This window comes from Brachionichthys hirsutus, chromosome 4 (genome assembly GCF_040956055.1).
Source record: "Brachionichthys hirsutus isolate HB-005 chromosome 4, CSIRO-AGI_Bhir_v1, whole genome shotgun sequence".
Lineage (NCBI taxonomy): Eukaryota > Metazoa > Chordata > Actinopteri > Lophiiformes > Brachionichthyidae > Brachionichthys > Brachionichthys hirsutus.
In genome coordinates this window covers 8,593,085-8,616,304 of record NC_090900.1, presented here as the reverse complement: position 1 = coordinate 8,616,304, position 23,220 = coordinate 8,593,085, and the positions used below count along the sequence as shown (strand labels likewise).

Sequence of the window (23,220 nt, the reverse complement as noted above, 5' to 3'; positions counted from 1 at the left end):
CACAACCTGTAAAACTCTTGCCTCAGCGGCACAGAGAAGGCGGAAGACAGAGAAAGGCAGTGAAAAAGACGGATAAAAATGGGTGAGACAGAGTCAAAAAAATAGCAGAGACAATCAAAAGTCAGATATATGGAAAAATGGAGAGGAAGCAAAAGAGTAGAGAGTGAGAGTGAGAGAGAGAGAGAGAGAGAGAGAGAGAGATGCTTGTTAGAACGTCACTGGCCTAAATAAATACAAGATGACACACCTGACTGATAATTAGTCTCAGGAGTATTAGTGGCTCTGTGTGCAAGAGAGAACCTCAGTTGAATCCTTCCACGTTAATGAGGGCCTGGGAGCATGTATGTGGGTTACACTGAACACCTAACGCAATCTGTGATTTGCGTTTGTGGGCGCGCATCTGTGTGTAATGGAAAGGAGGGCGGAGGCCTTTGCATGCGTCCAAGCTAATGCCGGCACAGATAATGAAAACCGTTAATAACGGAAACGCAGAGGTTGAAAAGTCAATAGCTGCAGAGAGGGAAGGTAAGCAAGGTTGAAATGGGACAGAGCTGTCATTTTGTTTAATAGATGACCTATTTCATCTGTGATTTATTGTTTTTGCTTCGCAGATGAGCACTACTGCACGCCATCTCATGCCGAAAAACACTTCTGAATTTAATTACATGGGAGAGAGAGAGAGAGAGAAAGAGAGAGAGAGATTAGAAAAGATGATGAGACAGAGAGATTATGTTAGTGGATTTGCTTGCAGTCAACAAAATTGCATCACTGGCCAGGATTAAGTCAAACCCTTAAGGAAATGTCCAATTAAAAGCAACAACTATTCTCCTATGCCTTCCCTATTGTTCCAGTCTGAAGCAATATTTATTAACAAGAGAATATGTGGCAGTTAGATGCGACAAAATTCCAGCCAGTTTACGTAGTTTGAATCACACACACACACACACACACACCTTTGCTATAATTATAATGACATCTCTTCCTCCACTGAAAGGCTATACTTTAGTGTCCGTGCATGCTATTTATGGATTCCGTTGTTGTCCATTCTCCCTTGTGTTTAGTGTGATGTTCTTTGCTTAGTTTTCCTCTAGGGGTGAGATATTTTTGCAACACCAGTTGGATTTTTTATGTCTCACCTGCACAAACTGCTTGTCCTCTTTTTTTTTTTATTGCTTTGCCTCTTGCTCACGCAAATAAATTACACAATTAAACATTTAAATTCTGAGCAAAACAAATCAAGAAATGGACCCAGAGGCTGTTCTTAGATTAGAGAACAAGAGCACATGACCATGTCTTTCATAATTACAAAAATGGTGAAAGAGTGATTTTGGATAGTGTTCCTGAATTCTCATGATGCTATGAACCATTTGAAGGTAAACAAAGAGGACACAAACAGCGCAGCACAAGTGCCATCAATAGTATCCAACCGTACAAATGTAGTTTGCATGTTGTGTTTGTATGTTCTCCCCGTGTCCGCATGGGTTTTCTCCGGGTTCTCCGGCTTTCTCCCTCTTCCAAAAGCATGCAGCTTAGATGAATTGACCACTCTAAATTGTCTGTAGCTGCAAGTGTCTGTTGTCTGTCTACTTTTGGCCCCGTGGTGCGCTGGCGACACATCCGGGGTGTACACCGCCTCTCGCCCGTAGTCAGCTGAAATAGGCTCCAGTGACACCCGGGACCTACAAGGTGGATAAACCGGCTATAGATTAGACGATCACGATCGAATGGATGGATATGCTGCATATAACATTATTAGAATTTTATTCTGCCTATCGTGAACTTGCTTCAAACATTTGTCAAAGCCCCTTCTACAAAAGCTCAATATATTTCTCTACTACGTAGCTGGAATTACAGTAACGCATGCGCGCACACACACACAAAATCCCTTTTTACCAAATCAAACTTTGTTTCAGGCACAGTCTTCATGATTGATTGTAAACAATAACTTGCCCTTGCAGTTTCCTCTTTGTGTATATGGCTGCATTTGAAAGAGAGATTGAAACGACGAGAGTGTGTGTTGATGTGGGTTTTTTTTTGTGAAAGGCAAGTTAATTAGGTAATCAGCAGCTGCTCCAGACAGACAGGAAGCAGCTTGTTAAGAAACTGAAACGGAGACGGATATAGATAATGAGAGAGAAGGAGTTACTGCTCCACATGAGCCTCAAACAGAAAGAAAGAAGCGCAGGTTGAAACAAAGGCACAGAGCCGAGAGAAAGACACGGGGAACGGGAGCGAGAGGAATACGGAGAGAGTGACAGAGAGATGAGGGGGTAGCAAGAGAGTGAGGCATCAGATGTGAGGACAGGTGCTGTTGTCAGCTAGGAAACATGTAAACCTTTTATTGGCAGGAAGAGCCAATTACAGACGGCAAGAAAGGAAGAACGTTTTTCACTGTCACACACGGGAACACAAACAAACCTACGTGGACAAGTATTATTGTCAAAGTTTTGATCTTCCCATCCGTGAGCGGGTGTTGTGCCACTGGATTGAAATCAAAAATGGTAAAAAATCTCCGTGGGTGTAAGTAGAAATTTGGCAGATTAATATGAATTAATCGAATTGAATCCTATTTGTGCGGAGTTTGTATGTTGTTGTACGTCCCCGTGTCCGCGTGGGTTTTCGTTGGGCTCTATGATTTCAACCAGCCTCAAAAACATGCTTTTCCATAGGGTGTGCGTGAATGATTGCCTGTCTCTGCGTGGTACGCGATGTGCTGGCGACGCGTCTGAGGTGTACCCTGCCTCTCTCCCATAGCAAGCTGGGATTGGCTCCAGCAACTCCTGTGACCCGCAAAACGGAAAAGCGGCTGCAGATGAGACAATTATCTACAAGAACATGGATGGTCGACTCTCCATCTGCTTTTACATGGGGTCAAGAAACGGAATCGAAAATATATTTCATTGATTTTATAAAATCAATTAAAAACAAAAAGGTGGCTTCCAAGGTGAAAGATGTGCCTTAGAACTTTTCGATCACACACGTCTGTGTCTGCTAACCACAGAGGCAAGAGGTAAAATATTCCAGTTCAGCCGTTTCAACTCACTGACAAGCTCTCGCTTCTGTCAGACTATGACTCTCTGCAGGCGCCATCTATGCAGCTACTAAATAGGATTTAGATTATATGGAAATAGCACTCAAAATACGATTTCGACTATGATTAATGTTGGAACATCATGTCACAAGTGACACCAGCACTGAATGCATGATGCGTGACTGAATGAGTTTTCTAATCAAATTCTTTTTTAAATATATCTAACCAGCGAATCCTGAACTTGCTGAATTATTTAATTTAAAGTCTGCGATGGATGCTGCCTTAGCTATTGTGTGTCTGCATTACAACCCTGTATATGGAAATGAATCTGCTTTGGAATGAAATCCAGCGGCTTCAACTTGCGTTTTTAGAGTGGATGGATGTGACGATTGAACGCCCTGCTGGAGGGAACCACAGCAAAGACCAAATGGCTCCAAGCATCACTTTTTTGCAAAGGAAAGAAATGGAACACAGGAAATTGTGTGTTTTTGCCAGTAACAACATGTTTCTTTGGGATAAATAAAATAAGAAGTGGGTCATCAATGTTTTGAATGAACAAGACCACCCATCAGGAACATGGAATAAACAGAAAAGCCCGGGGGACACGATGGCACTTGATTGGCAGCCTTGCTCAAAAAAACTGCAAGGCATTAAGTAAAGTTGATTTTAAAATAAATCCTTGAATCATGTATCCTATCATATTTCCTCTCTTCTCCCTCTGAAAATAATTTCAGCCAGTGTCATTTGCCCCCTTTGTCTTCTGTTCTTTCCCCATCATTCTCCCCACAGTGGGCCAGGTGCTTACTCCCGCCTCTCTTCCCCACATTGCCTTCCACTGTCTTCCACAGGCTTCATTTCCCTTGCTGCTTAAGTAAAGAAACTATTTTTCTTCCACCCTTTGCTCCCTCTGCTGTCTGCCATTTGCTCAAAATACAGGCATTCGCCAGAACAAAGAAAAAAGACATAAAAGCAGCTTCTTCACATTCGGTTTTCTCCTCCCTCATCGTCCCTTTCTTTTAGATAACCATCTAAGTGACAAATGGTCAAATCCATCCTTCCCTTCTTCCACTGCTCTGGTGTTCTTTCAGTGGGGTTATGTTTTAGTATCAGTGAGCCATAGCTCTCCACTTAGCTTCAGTTCCACTGCAACTTTCTACAGCTCTTTTGCCGGGTTGTCAACAGGATATCACAAAACTGTTACACAAAGTTCCTTGAAATTTGATGGACAGATGAGGCAGGAATGAATTCTTGAAATTTAGTTGAAGATTCAGATGATCATGATGCAGAGTCATGTTTTTGTTTTTAGATATTTCCCTAACATTGTGAGTTTGGACATATTAAAAAAAATATTGACATTGACAACTCCATTTACGGATTCCGAAATCAGTTAAAAATAGACATGAACTCTGATTCACTTTTACTTTTCAAGGTTGGTGTATAAAGATACCAAGAATAATTTATAACCTTTTGATGGTAATCCAGATCATCATGTGGATGGTGTAAATCCAATTATGAGGGGAATTAGTTGCTTGGCGGAGGTCTGCACTCTGAGTTCTCTTCTAGGTTGAAAAAAATGAACCAGGATTTTGCTGAATAATTTAATATTCTTGTCTGGAAATTGGGTTCTGTTCTTAGTTTATGTGACCAAAATCTTCTACTCTTTCTGGTCTCTTCAAAGTTGTCCTCTCAAAACACTCCTCTGCCCTCTTTCTGCTCCATAAAAACCAAGCTTCCTTTTCAAATGTGACAAAGGTAAAGCAACTTTTCGCTCTTTTGTTCTTTAAGCAGATTTTTAAGCCTCCTCCTAGGAGATGGAGATGCTCCCCTCAGCTTGTTTGTGTAATTTGTTCATTTGTGCATGCTCCAGAGCTCTGAAGTCAAGGACACAAGCTCAATTTCCCATTTACATGATGAAAAGAATTAAACACCAAGAGATGGTGCCCTGGGGTTCACATTGCCAATGGAAGGTAGGAAGGTGACAGCAGGAGGAGGGCAGAATGAAAAAAATTTGTTGAGTGGAAAAAGGAGGGAAAAGAAAGGAAAAGAGAACAGGGCTGGTTAAAAGAGTGAAGAGGACGAGTTGTTTGGTGTGTGAGAGAGAGAGAGAGATAGAGAGAGGAAATGTGGGACACAGGGAGGCAAAAAATGTAAATAAGAGAAAACATTAAAAATGAGGAGGAAAAAGTGGCTGGGATATCTCCAACATTTGACACCTTTTTGTGGACACACACACACAGAGACGTAAAACACTCCCCCTCAGGGTGTTAGTGTTAGCATCGGCTCTGCTGCTCGCTGTATGACCCAACGCATCTCAGGAGATGCGTTGGGGCCTCATAGATCGCCTTAATTAGCCACACCTCCCACTCCCATGAGCTCCCGGGAGGGTTTAACGGGGGCATGGGGGGTGAGAAGACGAAAGATGGGGAAGAAAGAATGGAGGGGGGGTGGCTAGTAGAGCAAAGGGAATAAGCCAATGGGGCTGGAAGTTTATTTAAAGCATGGCCTACAAAAAAAAAAGTAGTGTGTGTTTGAATACGAGTTCATATCTGAAATTGACCACACCCAGAAAAAAATAAATCAACACAGTAAGTATGTGTGAAGATAACAATGAGTGTGTCTGCACACATTCACACTTGCACCTGTGTATACGAGTCGGGCCTGGTGAATGAGCGTGCTCAAGTGGTTAGAGTCTTTCCAGTGAGTGACAGAATCATGCTAGGAGGGCTTGTATACATAAACCCCATCTATAATCTGTAATCATTAGACTGTTCTGGTGTATGACAGAGTGCTGGCGTACAAGTGCTGTAAAAAAATAAAAATACAAAATGAAAGAAAGAAAGAAAGAAAAAGAAATGCTTCACCTCAATATCAATATCCATAATTTTATGAGTGGAATTGAAATAGAATGTGTAAGCAATCGAGCAAGGGACGGGAAAGATAAGGTACTAAAAACAAGGAGGAAACACAGAGAGTATTCTAAAAATAGAAAAACAGAAGAAGAAACCCATTTTGGATCCCTCAGTACATTACAAAACATCCCAAAACAAAACAAAACAAAATACAGATATTGTTTCGGTAAACTGTGCACTTTCCGAGAGGCACTTCTATTCTCAAGTCCATGTTCTGCTATCAAGGGAAGAAAAAAAAGGGAGTCTAGAAAGAGCTATAAACATATACTATTAGCATTTGTGGTCATTTCCTCTGCTCTTCTATTAAATGAATCCCACTGAGCATGTGTGTGTGTGAGAGAGAGAGAGATTTTATTTCGCAGGTACAAATCTATATTAAGAGGTTAAGGCGTTGAATGCAGTCCATAAACCCTTCTATAATATACTGGCACTGTGGGAGAGAGGCTGGCAAAGTGAAAATATTTCACATTTTTACAAGGCTGTTGTTTAACCAACACAAAACAAAGCATTTACACTTAAGAAAGCTTTTTTAAAAAACTGGGTTCAATATATCAGGATGTGATGATGATTAATGGCTGGCCAGGGTCTAAAGAGGTTTAGATATCCACCAGTCTCTTCTGCAGCACCTTGTAACGTGATGATGGCCGTTTCCTCTTAGTCGGATTTTAAAAGTGAACTGAACGGTCTGGATTTACAGTTACTTGCACGCTGGAACACACCACATATTCCCCTGCTGGTGCTTAGAGCTTTGACTATATTTACTCAGGTTGGCCAAAGCCTGAATGGAATTTAGTTTATTGCACTCGGAGCATCTGCATGTACTGCACTGCCTTGGATATGCATGGGAATCCGCAGTTCCAGTCCACTTGATCATTTCAGTCAATTTAGTTTCAATGGAAATATTGTTCAGAGCTTTTAGAAATGAATCTGTCCAAACAAATCTTTCAACTGAAGCGATTATACTGAGTCAGCACTGTGACTGAATGAAACAGGAGCTGGATCGCTGCTCCCTGGTGACTGAGAGCCAGGACGTCAGCTCAGTCATGATAAACGAACGTTTGTTCCTCATTAAGGCCCCATTCAAGTAGAAGCAAAGGCCACAGAAACAATCCAGTGTGCACTCTCAAACAGTTAATCAGAAACAACACTGGCGGTTACGCCATAGAGACGGGGGCACATCCACTTAGTGACTGACTGAAGTACCTTTGAGCAGTCACGCATCCGTTTTGCTTAGAAAACAAGTTCCTATAAATCTTTGAACTGAATTAAATTAACTGTCATCTTTGTTCCAGATGACGCCTGAGTCAAAAACCGTTCAGAGTGAATGCGTGTCTGTGAGGTATCCACAGTAACACACATGTTTTTTCTGGATGTAAAAGTTAATCAACTGTCAAACAAAGTTATACTGGCGTGGATACAGAATTACAGAGATACAGTTGACTTATCATAATAAGATCTATATATATATACAGCTGGAATTAAGTGTAATGACTGTAAGAACATGACGTACTGTCTACATAAGTGCTACAAATGTGCTTTTGGGATAACAGCACATTTCTGTGGAGTAAAATAGGGCTTGTTGTATCGTCTTATACAGACGGATGGGGAGAGTGGCATCTTCATCTTCCGAACCGCGTTGTCCGATACCGGGTCTCGGGTCGTGCTGGAGCCTATCCCGCCAGTCAACGGCCGAGAGGCAGGGTACACCCTGGACAAGCTGCCAGTTCATCTCAGGGCCACACAGACAATCATTCACACACACACACACACACACACTCAAACCTATGGATAATTTAGTGTGGTGGGAGGAAGCTGGAGAACCCGGAGAGAACCCACGCAGACACGGGGAGAACATGTAAACTCCTCACAGAAAGGCCGCAGGTCCTCATTAATCCGCAAGTCGGATTCAAACCTATGACCTTCTTGCTATGAGGCGATGGCGATGGCGATAGCGCCGCTTACCACTACGCCGCCCTGCAGCGATACAGGCTACTAATGTAAACGTGTGCATTAAGCATCTGTGGGGAATTCTTCATTGTTCCCTCTCCAGCACTGAGACAGCATCACAGTCAGATTCTCTCAGCCTCTGTCTCAACCAATATTCCTGTTCTTCTGCATCCCAACTCAGCTCAGCTCATTCATTTCCACGCTCTCGTTTTCCTTTTCCCTCTCTTGAGGCCTTCATTTCCTCTTTTCTTTGGCAGAAAGGCTCTTTCTGTCCATCCTCCTTACTGTTATGTTTTTAATCCTTGTCCGTGCCAACTGAGACTGCAGACATCTTGGCCCAGTGTTGATGTTTTGTGTGTATGAGTGTCTCTATCACAGGGAGGCTGCCAGCACTCAAACAAAAGCTTTGCCTTGACTTATTTTCTCTTTACAAAAGACGGAAAAAATGCATCACTTAACCCTGTGCCCAGTTTCTTTGCCTACTACTGGGCTTTCAGCTAAAAATGTGAGAATTAGCAAAATGAAGAGACTAGTTATGAGCTGGACAATATTAGGGCCCATTCAAATCTTGTGTGAAAGAGAGAGAGCCTATTAAATAGGAGTGAAGGTATTAGTTATTAAAATTAGAGTGTAAAAATGTTCATTATCATTATACAAAAAAAAAAGCATTGTGTGGAAAGACCATAGACACAATCATAGCCGATATGTATACACAAAGGTAAACCTATATAACCTATATTTGGTGAGATCAATACAAAAAAGGCATCTTATATTACTTACTTATGGTGGGGATGTGTAATGACAGTTAAATGATATTAAAATGGCTAAATAAGAGGAATATCCACAAATAATGAAAAATATATCATATAAAAACCAATAAAATAATCAAGAGGTTATTTTAAGAGAAGGTTGGTTCAGTGTGCAAATAGAACCATTTACTGGAAAAAAAGAACAATTGAGGGCTCCTAGAAGGTTAATTATTGGTTATGCTCAACAATAGCAGAACTTTTTCCTGGATAATTGTAATATGTATGTATACAAAAACCCTATAGTTCTATTTTAGCATGCATTTACCCAATCATCAATAATGACAAGCATTATTAGCAATACGCCTAAATACACAGCAAAGTTTACATTCTGGTTCTAATTAATACGTCCACTCAACTAAGATTCACAACAATGGAAATGAATTGAGCACCTTACCATGTCAGATCATATTATAATGTAGAATAATGATAGGTAGCAAAATTCTATTCGCAAGATCGTCAGAGGTAGTAATCATCCCTGCCCTCGCATTAATAACAAAAACGCTCACTGTCTCATGTCTCGACGACTAATATCTCATTAGAGATTAACACAGATCAGCTCTTTTAATTAGCCATCCTGCCCACACATTCCCTGATAAAAGACTGTGAGCTTGTCTGTTTTATATTGGCAAAACTGTGGATATACACACCTGTGTGTGTGTGCATGCCTTTACATTTATTTCTGTGTGCACATCAATGTCCTTGTATATTTTAGTTCTTGCCATCATAACCGAAGCTTGTAGGCACTTGCTTTTTTATAGCGTTGCATTCATGGCAGGAGTGCGCCTTTGTGTGTTCATCTGGTTTCTGAAGCATTTCTTTTTCTGGCGTCACTTTGATGTGTTTATCCTTCAGGGCAAGTAACGACTATACCCCATATGGATGTAGGCCAGAATTCAATGAAATAAGCAGACGTATAGAGTCCCATTCATTTCAATATGGATGTACAACATCTGCTCTAGGAAACTAATGCTTTGCCTTGAATTGAAGCTTAAAATTCATCAAATGCTCTGAACACATAACAGTACCATGCATCCATTGGAGAATGGAGAGTTTGACTGGGATTGCATAGTAACTAAAAGGGGCCGGGGCTTACACGTGTAAAAACAACACAAAACCATATAAATTCTGTGTCGTGCTCTTAAAATAGCTTAAAGTTGTTCAGTCAGTAGTTTTATTTCACTCCATGTTATATTGTTTGGAAAAGACTCGCTGTGGATCACAGCTAGCTAAAGAAGTGCAAATTGAGCTGCAGTCCCATGATAATACAGTACAGGGGGTCGTCAACTCACAACCTATGTGACTCGCAACTGTTCAACCTTTCGACAGTCTGTTGTTTTTTTGTCTGTTTACGAGGTGTTTATACGACATACCGGAAAGCAAGCGAGCGACAGTTTCTGCGGTCTCACCCACGATATCTACCTAGAGCTTATTTCAGCTATAACAGTTTGTGACTCAAGCCAGCAACAGGGCAATTTAAATGTGAGTTCCTCATCCGATGTGTGGCGTTATTTCTGCACCTTTTGTTTAACCTCGGAACTAAATCACTTTCTCTGCTCCTCAGTGAACACCACTCTCTTTTTTTTACTGTCCTTATTTTGGCAAATTTCCTGACCACCTTGATGTTTTCAGGTCTCACCCACACTGATTACATTTAATCTGTCTTTGCTATATTTGTATTGTCACCATTAACACCATGCACTGGTGCAGAAACACTGATCACCCATCACATTATAACCACCAAATAAAAACTAGAGTGTGTTTACTCCCATGCTTTGCCCTCCTGACACAAACTAAATTCAAGTGCACAAATCCACACGCACAGAGGAGCTCAAAACAACCAGGACAGAGCAATTACAAATAAATGGCAGATTTAGCATGAGGAATGGGTCAATGTTTTCCATTGCCACTTGCTTTTGTGTACAACATACTTGTGGCTTGGTACAGCCTAAAATGAACACTTGTAAACCCACAATGCAGTCAATGAAATCAGAACTCAATACGAACACAAACACATCTGTTATACTGTGGGTTGGAGGCTCAAGCGGAAAGGGCCTATCAGTCAATAAATGGCAAGTCAGGCTTTTCATGTTGCATCAGTGCATCATTTCAAATATATGTAGTACCGAGTCCATTAGGGAAAAGCACATGGTACCTACGTCTTTGTCATCACTGTAGAGATTGTAAAAAAAGCTGGCCGCTGACTGGTCAGTGACATTTTTGAGCTTTGCTTTTGTTGTGTCCCCTTGTTGTGACAAAGAGTCGCATATGTAGCCATGCATGATTCACACCTACCTCTCAGGTGTGGAGTAGGGCTTTCGCTGACACATCACCGCCAATGAACTGCTTCCTGGTGCCATTTCCTGTTTGATCTCCCACGCTACAAGGTTGCTTGGCTTCACGGTCAGAAAGTTGATGCCTGACTGGAACCACACCCTGCAGAGAGGGATGAAGGAGAGAAAGGAAGGAGAAACAGGTTAAGATCAAAGTCACACAAGCACACCATAAACAAAAGAGGAAAGCTGAGTTGTCACAGTGACATTCAGGAGAAAATTGAAAAAAAGTCTGCTTTGACAGAAACAATAAAATAAAAACAGAGGAATGGCAGGAGAAACTCTGACTAAAGTAAATATTTTTTTACAGGAATATGAGCTGCATGGAGGAGGAATAGGATCTGGAGATTATATCTAAACACATAATTAGAAAGACGACAGTGAACGGGCAGTTTTTGACCTTCTCCCATTAGCAATTTATTCACCACTTAACGTTTTACTTTTCAAATATTCATTCACCTCTCAGCACACATCTGTCTATCCTTCATTCTTTAGCCTAATTCACCCTCTACATGCTCCACTTTTGTTACATTACCACCATTAATTTCTGCGTTTATCAAGCCCTCTTACTTTGCACGTTCTCGTTCACTCTCATCATACATTGTTTTAATTTTTTTCTAACCTTTTATTTATTTATTTTTCTTGGTTTCTTGGCTCCAAATACGCCTCTTCTTGAAATTTTTTCTCCTGCCTCATCCTCTTTCTATCCAGATGTCCTCCTTGTTTCTATTCCTCATCACTTCCTTATATCTCTCTCTCTCTCTCTCTCTCCCTTTTATTTTCCTCACCGGGTCTCACTTTCATCTTGAGCTCCTCCTTAAATTGTTTTTCTCTTTTTCATCCAGCCCTCTGTGATTTCCTCCCAGTCCTTGCTCTCTTTCTTCCCTATCAAACTTCATCCCTCCTTCAACCCCTCCCCCATCCTTCAAACTCCTGGCATTCTATGGTTAATCTCTGTATTTTCTTTCTCTGCCTCTCCCCCTCTCTAATCCGTCCCTGTGTGTTTTGTTCTATTTATCATCTTGACGAGACCCTCCCTCGGTTTATTAACACACTTTATGGGCTCACATACACATTCACATAAGCCTGTTTACTGCTTTTCTTATTAACAGACGTACAATAGTCTTTGGCAAACAATTAAGAAAATACCATTGAAGACTTTCTAAACAGTACTCTAATAAACTTTTTTGTCTTTCCACAGATGGGAGGAAAACTGCCAATCCTCTTTGTCTCTTTGATCATTATTACTTCCTGGTGTTTGTTTCACTTCATGTCTCGCCAAAAAGCTGCCTGCAAATATGTCATGGCAATCCCCTGCCATTATTCCTGTACATATATTTATGAGTGTTTATGCACTGTATGTGCATCTATTTGTGCAGGAGCCATACAATAATCTACACAAGACATTTCAATGTTTAGCATGTGGGAATAACTGCTTTGAAGAACTTGAAAACCCACCATTTCCTGTTATTGTAATTTCTTTTTGTTATATATGTTATGAGGAAAAAAATCTATTTTCTTTACTCCTCAGGGGGAAACTTTCCTCTACACTCGAATCATCCCTGAGGCATAGTGGCTATCCAAAAAGATGCTCAGGGAAAATATCAACATCTATTTTTGTGCTATAGTTTGGAAATTGGAAAGAAGGAATAATTGTTTGTAACCCAGTTTGTGTGTGTCTGTGTGTGTGTGTGTGCCTTTGATTATTGAAGTGCTGAATAATAAATAAAATGAACTCTCCAAAAAAACACACCATTGTTCTGCCTGTTCAGTTTCTTTCTCTCTATCTCCATGCCTCACCCAATGCTCCCCCTTGTAGTACTCTCCTCCCTCTCAATCAAAATCCGAATTTAATTTTTTTTTAAGGGAATGCACTGAAGCAAGGCGGTAGTAGAAGACATAACACCAAGAAGTAAAATCATGAGTAAAATTAAACATGCAACATAATGCAAACTAGAGAATGACAGGAGTGGTGTAAGAGAAAACAGATGTTTTTGTGAATTCTGGCAACATCGGCTGAGACGCATTTATTCCAGAGCTTTTTGGATGACAAGATTGCGGCAAAGACAACCTATAAATAAAACAGTGAAAAAAAATGAATAAATAAAACTTCTCTAGCAATCCATCAAAAAGCATCCATGTGAAAAAGAGTTCTTGGATTATTCAATAATTAACTTTCTTGACCAAATTTGAAACATTTAGAAAGTAGAGGTTTGTCGCTGAACATCTGAGAATGTATAAATTATTACAACTGGTGTATTATCCATAGAGTGGCATCCAAACAATGAAATAAATACCTATTTTCTCTATTTAAATTGGGCATTTAAGGTCGGACATTTCATTTCAGAATAAAAGCCTCAAATCATAATGACTAAGACAATAATAATACTGTGACATTTTCATCATTCTAATTTCTTGAAACTTCACTCCAACAATTCTGTTCTCAGGAGAGAACAGCATGTAAGTTTCATCAAATATGTATTTGATGAAACTGCTTTTCCCTTCAGTGCTGTGGAGCATTTTAGGGTCTTTCACTAAATTGTTTTGGGTTTATAGCCTGATATTCAGAGGATTTATTTAACTCTGTTTTCACTCAACAACCTTGTTTCCAGGGACAGCAGACAGCTGTTTTACATTGTATGCGAACTACACAGCTCAAAAAAAAGCAGACAGAGAAAGTTAGCAACCAGTTGGTGAACGTAGTTGAGCATTTAGCAGCTAAAAAGCCAGAGGTATCCCGCAGGAGTAAATGCAGACCAAGACAGTGGTCGTTGGAGACCAACTACTCCATTTGCAAAAATACAGTTTAATATCACTGCTAATGTTGCTCTTTGTCTTTATGTAAACATTATATATAAATATATAAATACTTGGCTGCTTTAGCTATTCCAATTTTTCAGAGCTGTGTTTTGTGTTTGGCCAATTAAGGCTTGTATTGCAACAATATAAATATATAATATAAATATATCATGTGTGCTTTCAAACTTTCTTTTGTTTAATGGCACAAACACAGGACAAGCCACTTTTTCCTTCATACTAATGCTTAATTCAACAATAAATATATTTTGAGAAATTAAAGCCAAAAATCATACTTTAATTATAATTTATTCAAATCCCAGAAGTAAAAAGCTCAATTTGGTTCAGTAGAAAATAAATGCAGAGAATCTCAAACAAAATCATGAGTGTGTCTTCAACTTCTAATAGAGAGAGAGAGAGAGAGAGAAACCATAGCGACACTGTTGTCCCATGGTGCATCTGTCAGGACTTTGTTTTTGTCTGTCTGTACGCATGTCTGTCAACAAGCTGGATGATAGACAAGGCTGCGTCCCTAAGCTGCTTCTGTCAGATCCGTGAGCAGCATAAGAGTTTGACAAGTGTCTGTACGTCTTTCTTTTCTGTCTGTGTTTTTAGGTAATGCAGGATGACAGGTAAAACACTTCCCCTACGCAACGCTGCTCTCTGCGTGCCGTTCACTCTGCTCTTAATTTGATCAGTTTTAGCTTTAGTTTTCACGTCATAAACCCAGATAACTGATGCATTTCATTCTGTTTGACAGGCCACACTGGATCTATTTACAAATCAGTAATCAGTCTTTGCCATCTTATCTTAAAAGAAAAAAAAGTTCTCAAAATATAAATAATTCAAATGATTTAATTCAAATTAAATCAAAATATTACTCTCGCCCAAAACATTAACTGCCCATGTATTTCTTCCTTGTCCCCTTCTGACACTCATACATTACAAACATCAAAGCGGCAGTCGGCTTCTTTTAATCACAGAGCTTTAGAATTGATTTTCTTTGGCTTCTCGTTCTGTAAATGTGCATCATTTAAAGGCACTTCAACACTTGTTTTCTTAAAGGAAAATTAAACAGTAATGAAATGGTCAGTGGATGGAAAAAGCAATATTGGGCACTATGCCATAATCCTATGTGGTGAATTATTGCAACTTTAAATGAAAAATGTGCCTCTATTATTATTACATTTTAACAATGTCATTATGTATATGCAGAGTGTAAAGAGTCTGACTTCCAGATTCTAACTGCTGCCTGAGAGGATCCTTATGGTATTGCCAATTCCAACCAAAATCCTTTTCTCTCAATGGGCCATCTTATACTGTTATCTTGCTAACTGATCAGCAATGCACAAAACACTAGCCAGATGAATGAAAGCAATAAAATGAACCTTCTTCCAAAGGTCTATATTTTGAGTGCATTCTATGCTCAATGACCTTCTTCCAAATGCTTGATTGTCTTTTTCATTTCATGATTTAATTTTATATTTTTATTTAAGACAGGGATGATATAGTTGTTACAGTTCAGTGTGTGTGGGAGCAGCAGCCATTGATCTGTGCAGGATAGTCCTTGCATGCTGAGCATTGACCCACTCAGACGTCTGTAATGGTTGACATGACCTTTTAATACCAAATTGGAGCAGACCACAAAAGTATTACCAGGTACCAGTTTCTTGTTTTTTTTTTACTAATAGAAACGTTAAAAAAAAGATAAGTAGAGTTGAACCGTTGGGATTGGGATTGGGTGAGGAAATGGGATTTATTTCTTGCATCACTTTCCTCACTTTTAAATTCGGCAAGTCAACCCAGTTCCATGTGTGATATAAGCAAGTTCATGCCGGTCTTTATTTCATCATGGCCAATAAAATCTTATAGTGGTTTTCTAAATTTGAAATGCAGGACAATAGAACAGACTAAGTTCTTCACCTCGGTGAAGTGCACTTCAGTACCTTGCATGACCTAGTGGTCAAACCAATTGGCAATGTTTTTGTCTCATTTTTTGTAACTGGAGGATCGACAACCCACGGCCCTTCGGTGAGTGGATTTGTGTTTGGCCCTGTACTGTACATAAATTACTTTGTAAATGATTATTTTTGTTCGTACTGTTTTGTTAATTAAGTGCTATATTAAAAAAGCAAGACAAGAGGAATGTTAAAGGAGCAATGCTTATTTATGTTGCCTTTCCTCAAGGACTAGTGACCCAGGAAAGCAGCGTCTGGGGAAAGGACAACAGATTGTTCTGCTAAAAATGAGAAGCGCTTTAGTTAAATTAATTAACCTGAACCCCTATCCTTGAATCTTTTCACATCGTCACCTCTTTTTTAAAAGCTCCAACACAAAGAAAAAAGAACATATATTTTTTTAATTATAGCTGATAAACATGTATACAGTACACTGATTATGAGATGAATTGAACCTGGACGCACACACACACACACACATAATCATGATTAACACACAACCGCTCTTACAGTGAAGCACAATTCACACTAATACACTTTCACAGAGATGGGTATCGCACATGTATGTCTGCAAATCACTCCACTATTATAAGTTACTCTCGGCACAGGGTTCATTGAAGAGCATCTGATTATAGAAGGACAGATTTACGTTTACAGACGAAAGGGATAACGTTTTGTTTTTTTACACAGATTGAACAAAGCCCTTGTTTATGTGTGCTGACCAAGCCAATGGCAGCAAAAAGAAACATCTGGATTTAGATAGCATAATTATGTTATTTAAAAAAAAAGAAAGCGAGAAACTAGGACTGACGTAGAAAACAATTTATACATGTGTCCAGTTGTACATTTTAAATAATAACGTGCAAATATAAACATCTACCTTCCCGGTTACAGGGTGATTCATTTTGTTCTCTGTTCAGAGGGTATGGAGATCCCAAGTCTTGTGCTGTACTTTCTGTACTTTCATTATCTTTTTCATCTTAGATTAAACAGCTACTAACTGCTATGGTACTGGGTTTTTTTTTAATGACCAATTTGGTGCTCTTTCTACCTCCTCTGCTGGCTCTGAGGCAGAACAACAGCAACCCTGACATAATGAGGGAAGAGAGGAACTCAAGGAAAACAGGGTGATAAATGGATTTAGATTGGCTTAGAGACTGATTATATTCAACCCACACAAGCTAACATGCTAAATTAATTGTGACACAGATGAGCTCAATCCCAATCAGATAAAGATTTGAGAGTTAAACAAATTTAAGGTTCAGGTTAGGGGCAATTCCAGGATCAGCCATCTGGGGGCGCAGCTCACATGAGGCAAAATTGCACTGTGAAAGTGACATACGTTTCAAAAGTGTTGTGATTGTGCTTAGTTTTAAAATCAAGAAAGCTAAAGTTGAAGAGGAATATAAACATCTTGTAGATCTTGGTCCAGCGTGATCGTTTCTAACCTGAACATTGCTGACACTGTCTTTACATTAATATCTGTTACATTATAGTAGTACACCGAGTAATGATGCAGATGTAGAGGTAATAGAGGCTTAGACAGTTCAAGTACAGATCAAGGATTTAATATCAATACAGTATTCTAAAACGTAGAAACAAATGCTCCTGAACCAGAGAGACAGAAGGCAAACAATGTCCCAAAGGTCATGAGAGAAACATATTCCAAGAAGGCAGAGTGCATGGCAAATCAAAATATACAAGAACCAATCAGAAATCAGAGGCAAACTATACACAAAAACTTCTACTTCAGCACGAAGAACACACACAGAACAAGCAGGGACAACAGGAACAGGAGACACATGGCCAGATGTGGAGATGTGTGTGCCACGTTAAGCATACACAGTAAACAATGTGTGTGTGTTGCACGTAGAATGCACGGCCGGCTGACTGGGTATCCGGTGTGTCGGTGTGTTTCGTTTTTGGTTACTGTGTGTGCCACACGTAGCCGAATACCGGTAATTGTTGTTAATGTCTTTCTTTTTTGAAAAATGCATTTCCCAAAGATGTGTGCCTTGTACGCCGGTGTGACTTATTAATGTTTTTTTTATTCTTTATGAACCATTAATTGACTAATGTGACTTATACTCCAGAAAATACGGTACCAAATATAGTATAACTCTACATTTACAGTGACAATACTGGTTTCAAGGAAAGAAGTTAATTCTACAGTAGCATAATTACAGCGGCACTCTGTATGAGAGTGTCAGCACAATGCCTAAATATAATTACAAACACAAAAGGCATTCTTCTCACAACAAAAGAGCAGACCTGGAGCCATATGGTATGTGTCACAAAACTTTGTTTCAATAGCAGCAGATGTATCGAAAAGCAAAAGGCAAAAGAAGACATATTGTTTGTCTGAAGCTGCAACTGGAACAGATGCTTTGGGAGAAGAGACTTTTGAATGATACTGTAATAGTCCAGTTTTCAGAACATTAACATGTCCAGCAATTATCAAGATTCATCAAAACAGAGGATATACTAAATGCTGGTAATACATTTAAACTAAACCAAGTTGAACTTTCTAATGAACAGAGAGGAAAAACTTTGAAAAAAGGACATTTAGCTGATAAAAAAAAGAAGAAAAATAACGAATTAATTCGTTTAATTCTGCATCTCTGCTTCCAGAAAGCGAGTGAACATTTTCAGCCCCAGTATCTCATCAATGACTCCACAGCATAATATTATTAATTTAACATGCGCTGGCTTACAACTGGTCGCTCAGAACCAATTGCATTCGTAAGTCGACAACGACCTTCGACCACATTCATTTTTTTTTTGATTTTTGTTTTTGAAAATCATATGCCGTTTTCAATTTGATGCATCTAACATTAGGGAGACTGGAGAAGTTGTGAAAGGTTAAATGCAAACACTTGATTAAACATCCTATATCATGTTAACTGACAACAGGTTAGCAACATATTTGGGTGTAGAAAGCCATTCCCAGAAAGGCTGAGTCTTTCTTAAGTAAGTACTGGGAGGGGTTCAGCTGTGATCAACTCTGCTGGTAAAAATAAATGGAGCAATTTAGGAATATTGTTTCTCAAATACAATTGCAAACAAGACTATGAAAAGATGAAAAGATAAGGCAGTACAACAATATTGGATGGGCGTGATCACCGCATTAAAAACATGTGCCATTCTGTAGTGGTCATCACTGCACGGGCTCGGGAATACTTCCAAAAGCCACAGTCTGAGAGCAACGTTCACCCACAAAACTCCAGAGCCAAAGCTCAGGGAATGCCTCACCAATATTAGAAAGACAATGCTAACCCACATTTTTGCTTGTTATAAGAGCACAACCAGGTGCTAAACTGGTTTGATTTTCACATCATGACACTCGGTTTTTATCTACACAGTAGAAACAGGTTTGTAGATGCATAATTCATTGATTATACGTTGATTTATATACTATATCTGTTCATTTGCGTTGCCAGCTAGTTTTTTTTAAATAAAAATTTACATTTTTTGTTGCTGTGATGGGGACTCAGGATTTAGTTGAGTATTTTTTGAAGTTGACGATGGACAGATTGGGTGGCAAGGGTTTTGAAATGTTATAATGAACAGGTGGTATTGCATTTTAAGACAAAGCACAACAGATGGCAGGCTGTAAGTTTTGAAATTCATCATAAACCTTTGAAAGGAGAATGTGAAACAGCCCTGTTTTTGTGTGACAGGTTGAATGTGTCTCTCTGTGACAATGTTTTTCCTTTTGAGGACCTTTTTCTGGTCTGTCGATTGTCTTTTTATGCTGTTTTTTATTATCTTTTTTTTCCACTTAATTTTTAGCTTTTTGTGTTCCATGTTTCTACATCACATTATTCCACTCTCATTTCCTGGTATAACACAAACATAATTTCACCCTAAAACCTTCCATGAGTGCCCTTTGTCAGTCTACAGCTAACCATATTAATCATAATTGAGCCTTCCTCATTTCATCACCTATTTTTTTCCAAGCCAGTTCTCACAAAAACAGCTTTTGCTGGGTATTAAAATGTATAATTACAGACCCAGCAGGAGAGGAAGGAGCCTGATGATGCAAAAGCAAAGGATGATCATCATGAGGCATAAGAATTTCACTGGAGAAACAGAAAAACTGCAGAAAATAAAACATATCCCTGTCAGTGGGAGCCACAAACGAATAAATGAAACATACAAAGAAAATATATAGCATTGTACTTTGTTTCATGTATTGTCCTTTTCAAATATAATTTAATTTGCCACATTGTTACTTCATTTGCACTTTGACCGCCACTTGTGGAAAATGACAGTACTCCTTATGTAAAGACATTCATTCATACCAGTGGAACGACCATCCACAACAATTTCGGGTTAAGTGCTACAACATGCAGGTGGAAATATTTACTTATTAGCCATTTCCTTTGCACCTGAGGATGTACTTTCTGATTGCCTTGGTAGCAGTATAGCCAGACCAACAACACCCAATTATGTTGTTGTTGTTATACTTCTACCCTTTCACCACAATAATGACAACAGGCCAAATAATTGCCTTATATTTTACCCGTGGGACTGTTATGTTCTGGGCTCTTGTATAGACAAATGTATCGTGAGAGTACAGAGTGCTGACCAACAGCCAGAATCCAGATATGGAGGCCTGATGTTGATCCTGACAGATGTGGCTGAATAGGTAACATCTGCTGCATGCAACTACAAAAAATAGGAATTCGTTTTCAGTTTGCATTTTTAAATCTTGTCTTGAATATCAAGCTAAATTACCTCTTCTTTACAGAGTGGGAAAACACCCCACCCCACACCCCCCCACATATCACTTGAAAAACAAGAATTAACAATTTTGTATCCGCAATGAGAACTAAACTAAAAACATTGAGCAGCTTAAGCACACTTTAGGCTTCAAAAGATATTCATAGTGTAAGCACAAGGTGAGCTTCGTCCAAGACATATCACCACACAAAGAGAATGACAGGGGAGAGTATGCTTCTTGAAGGTGTCGTAGTTCATGCAGCTTAACTCCAGACATTATTAGCACAACTAGTGGAGCGTTTAAGGAACCACTGAATACTGCAGTAGAAATACAGCAGCACTCTCCTACTTTATTTTGTCCCGATTTGTTTATGTTGGCGGGTGGCATTGTGGTGTAGTGGTTAGTGCCTTGTTGTCTCCTGGTTGTTCTAATCCTATCTGTGCAGAGTTTATATGGGTTTTCTCCGGTTTCCTCCCACCTCCAAAAGCATGCAATTTAGTTGAATTAGTTCCTCCAAATTGTCCGTAGTATTTGAGTGTGTCTGTGACGGGTTGTCTGTCTCCGTGTGGCCCCGCGATGCATTGGCGACACATCCGAGGTGTAACCCGCCTCTCGCCCACAGCAAGCTCCAGCAACTCCCATGGGAGCTGAAGAAAATGGATGGAAGGATGGATGGATAGTGAAGATCAGTTGTATAAAACTTATAGAGAATGCTAATAAAATATTTCAGCTAAATGTGTTGGTACAGAACATTAATCACTCCGAAGTGCTGTCATGGAAACGGAAAACCATTTGTTTCATAAAACAGACATACAGTCGTGAATTGCTCCATGAGTACAGCTATTTGTATTTAATCAATTAACAACTTAATGAACCAAAAGATAGAACACAAAGTGCTTATCAAAATTCCAAATGTATTAACAGCCCCTTCCATTTAGTCTAAACCATTCCCTTTTCTGGATGAAGCTAAAGTGCAGAAGTACAACATGTATGTAGCAAAGCGTGGGGCGAACACAGCTGCTACCTTTGCGCACATTCTTAAGCAGGACACTGATAATGTGATGTGTACGGCTTGATGCTGGATCGCTGTCAAATAAAAACCCTCATGCAGAATCAAACCGCCCACTCTGCTTCCCACCACACATGGGATTAGAATGACATATCCCTCTGTAAACAAAGACGCAGACAAAAGTGGTGGGTTGTTGGCTGCCGCGTTAGCCTTGAGCTAGTCCTCTAGGCTGAGGTCCCAGATTAGCAGCGTAACCAACCATCTACTCCATCACTTTCAGCGGGAATGGGCTGGAAGGCTAAAAGAGGAATTTTCCAAATTAAACAGATCTGATCAGAATAAAAGCAAATTCCTCCCAGTACACATTGTGCTTTATTTACTACATAATTAATATGGCTGTTGTTTTGTTTGATTTGGCTTTAAGTATTAAAATAATGTTTAGATATATTTTGCAAGGATATCTAGGCCGGAGGAAAAAGCTGCAACTAAAAGACATGCCTTTTTATAATTTGTATTTTTAAACAATTGCAACAATTATCTGCTCTTTTTTACCTTAGAATACCTAAGTTACGTAAAACAAACAAACTAATATAGCAAATATCATTAATATATCACCAAACTTGGTGAGGAAACCATCTTTGCACCTGCTAATAAGAACAGCTTCTCACAGTTCTTCTGTAATTCTGCTGAAAGAGTAAAACAAATGAACAGATGTCTGTAGAAATATGACCTCATTGATGGAGGTAAAAATGTGAACCTTAAAAAAATGTGAGCTCTGTGCACCCTGTTTATGTTTTGCATAGAACAGCTGCTGTTTCCAGCTTGATTCATTTGTTAATAGTAGATTCAGAAACTACAGTAAAATAATTAAGCTGTCATTAAATGCAACGGGAAGTTATTATTGCTTACCTGGTGTTTGATATGTACATTTCACTGACAAAGTAGCTTCCTTTACCGGATAGAGTAGTACCTTTGTTACACAGGAAGTTTAGAAAAGTGTAGAAAGTCACTAGCACTGATAATGAACGAGAAAGGTAGACGTTGTGCTAACATCAGGGAGAATAGGGACGATATAGGCCACATGTGGCTGAGAACTGCTTACTCAGCAGAGAAATAAAGCGCCATCCAGCTCATTTGGATGAAAAGATAAAAAAGGGAGTTCAAGACATCAGCATCACATTTATTATGAGTGGAAGACTCACCTTCAAAGTTAGAGAATGGCACTAAGAGGCTAATCTGGGAGAGTTTGTGCACGTGATGGTGTGTGTGTGTGTGTGCGTGTGTGGGAGAGAGTAATTTGATTGGTATTTGTTCACTAAACCCTCCCAGTGAAGTTAAGCTCTACAAATCACACATAGAGACAGTCATATTGACAGGGTCAGCCGCATTTTACTCGCACAGTGCCAACACACACGCACGCTGTTCTTCAGCTGAACAAGAAAACCGTGTCGATGGGCTTAAACAAGGTCGGCAGACAGAAACGACAAAAATATTTACAAAACCCGGAAACAACAAGTTTGATTAACAACCAGGTGGGAGCCGAGGCTCGGCAAGAGGGCCGCTGGAGAGCGAGGTGTATTTCTGAGACTGAAACAAACAACAGTGCATGTCATAAAGGCGCCCATAAAGGAATATGCTGTCAGGTGGACGGTTCACAAACGCATTTCAACACAAACCGGCGAAGTGGATGTGGAGGCCTGAGGGA

The 23,220-nt window shown here is 39.5% G+C and overlaps 1 protein-coding gene across 1 annotated transcript in view; it reads right to left on the bottom strand.

Moving 5' to 3' along the window:
* Positions 1-23,220, bottom strand: part of si:dkey-215k6.1 (transmembrane protein 132B) — a 155,864-nt gene that overhangs the window by 53,656 nt on the left and 78,988 nt on the right. Inside the window, 1 exon segment of the mRNA XM_068761032.1 lies at positions 10,989-11,129. Coding sequence (XP_068617133.1) covers positions 10,989-11,129 — 141 coding nt within the window.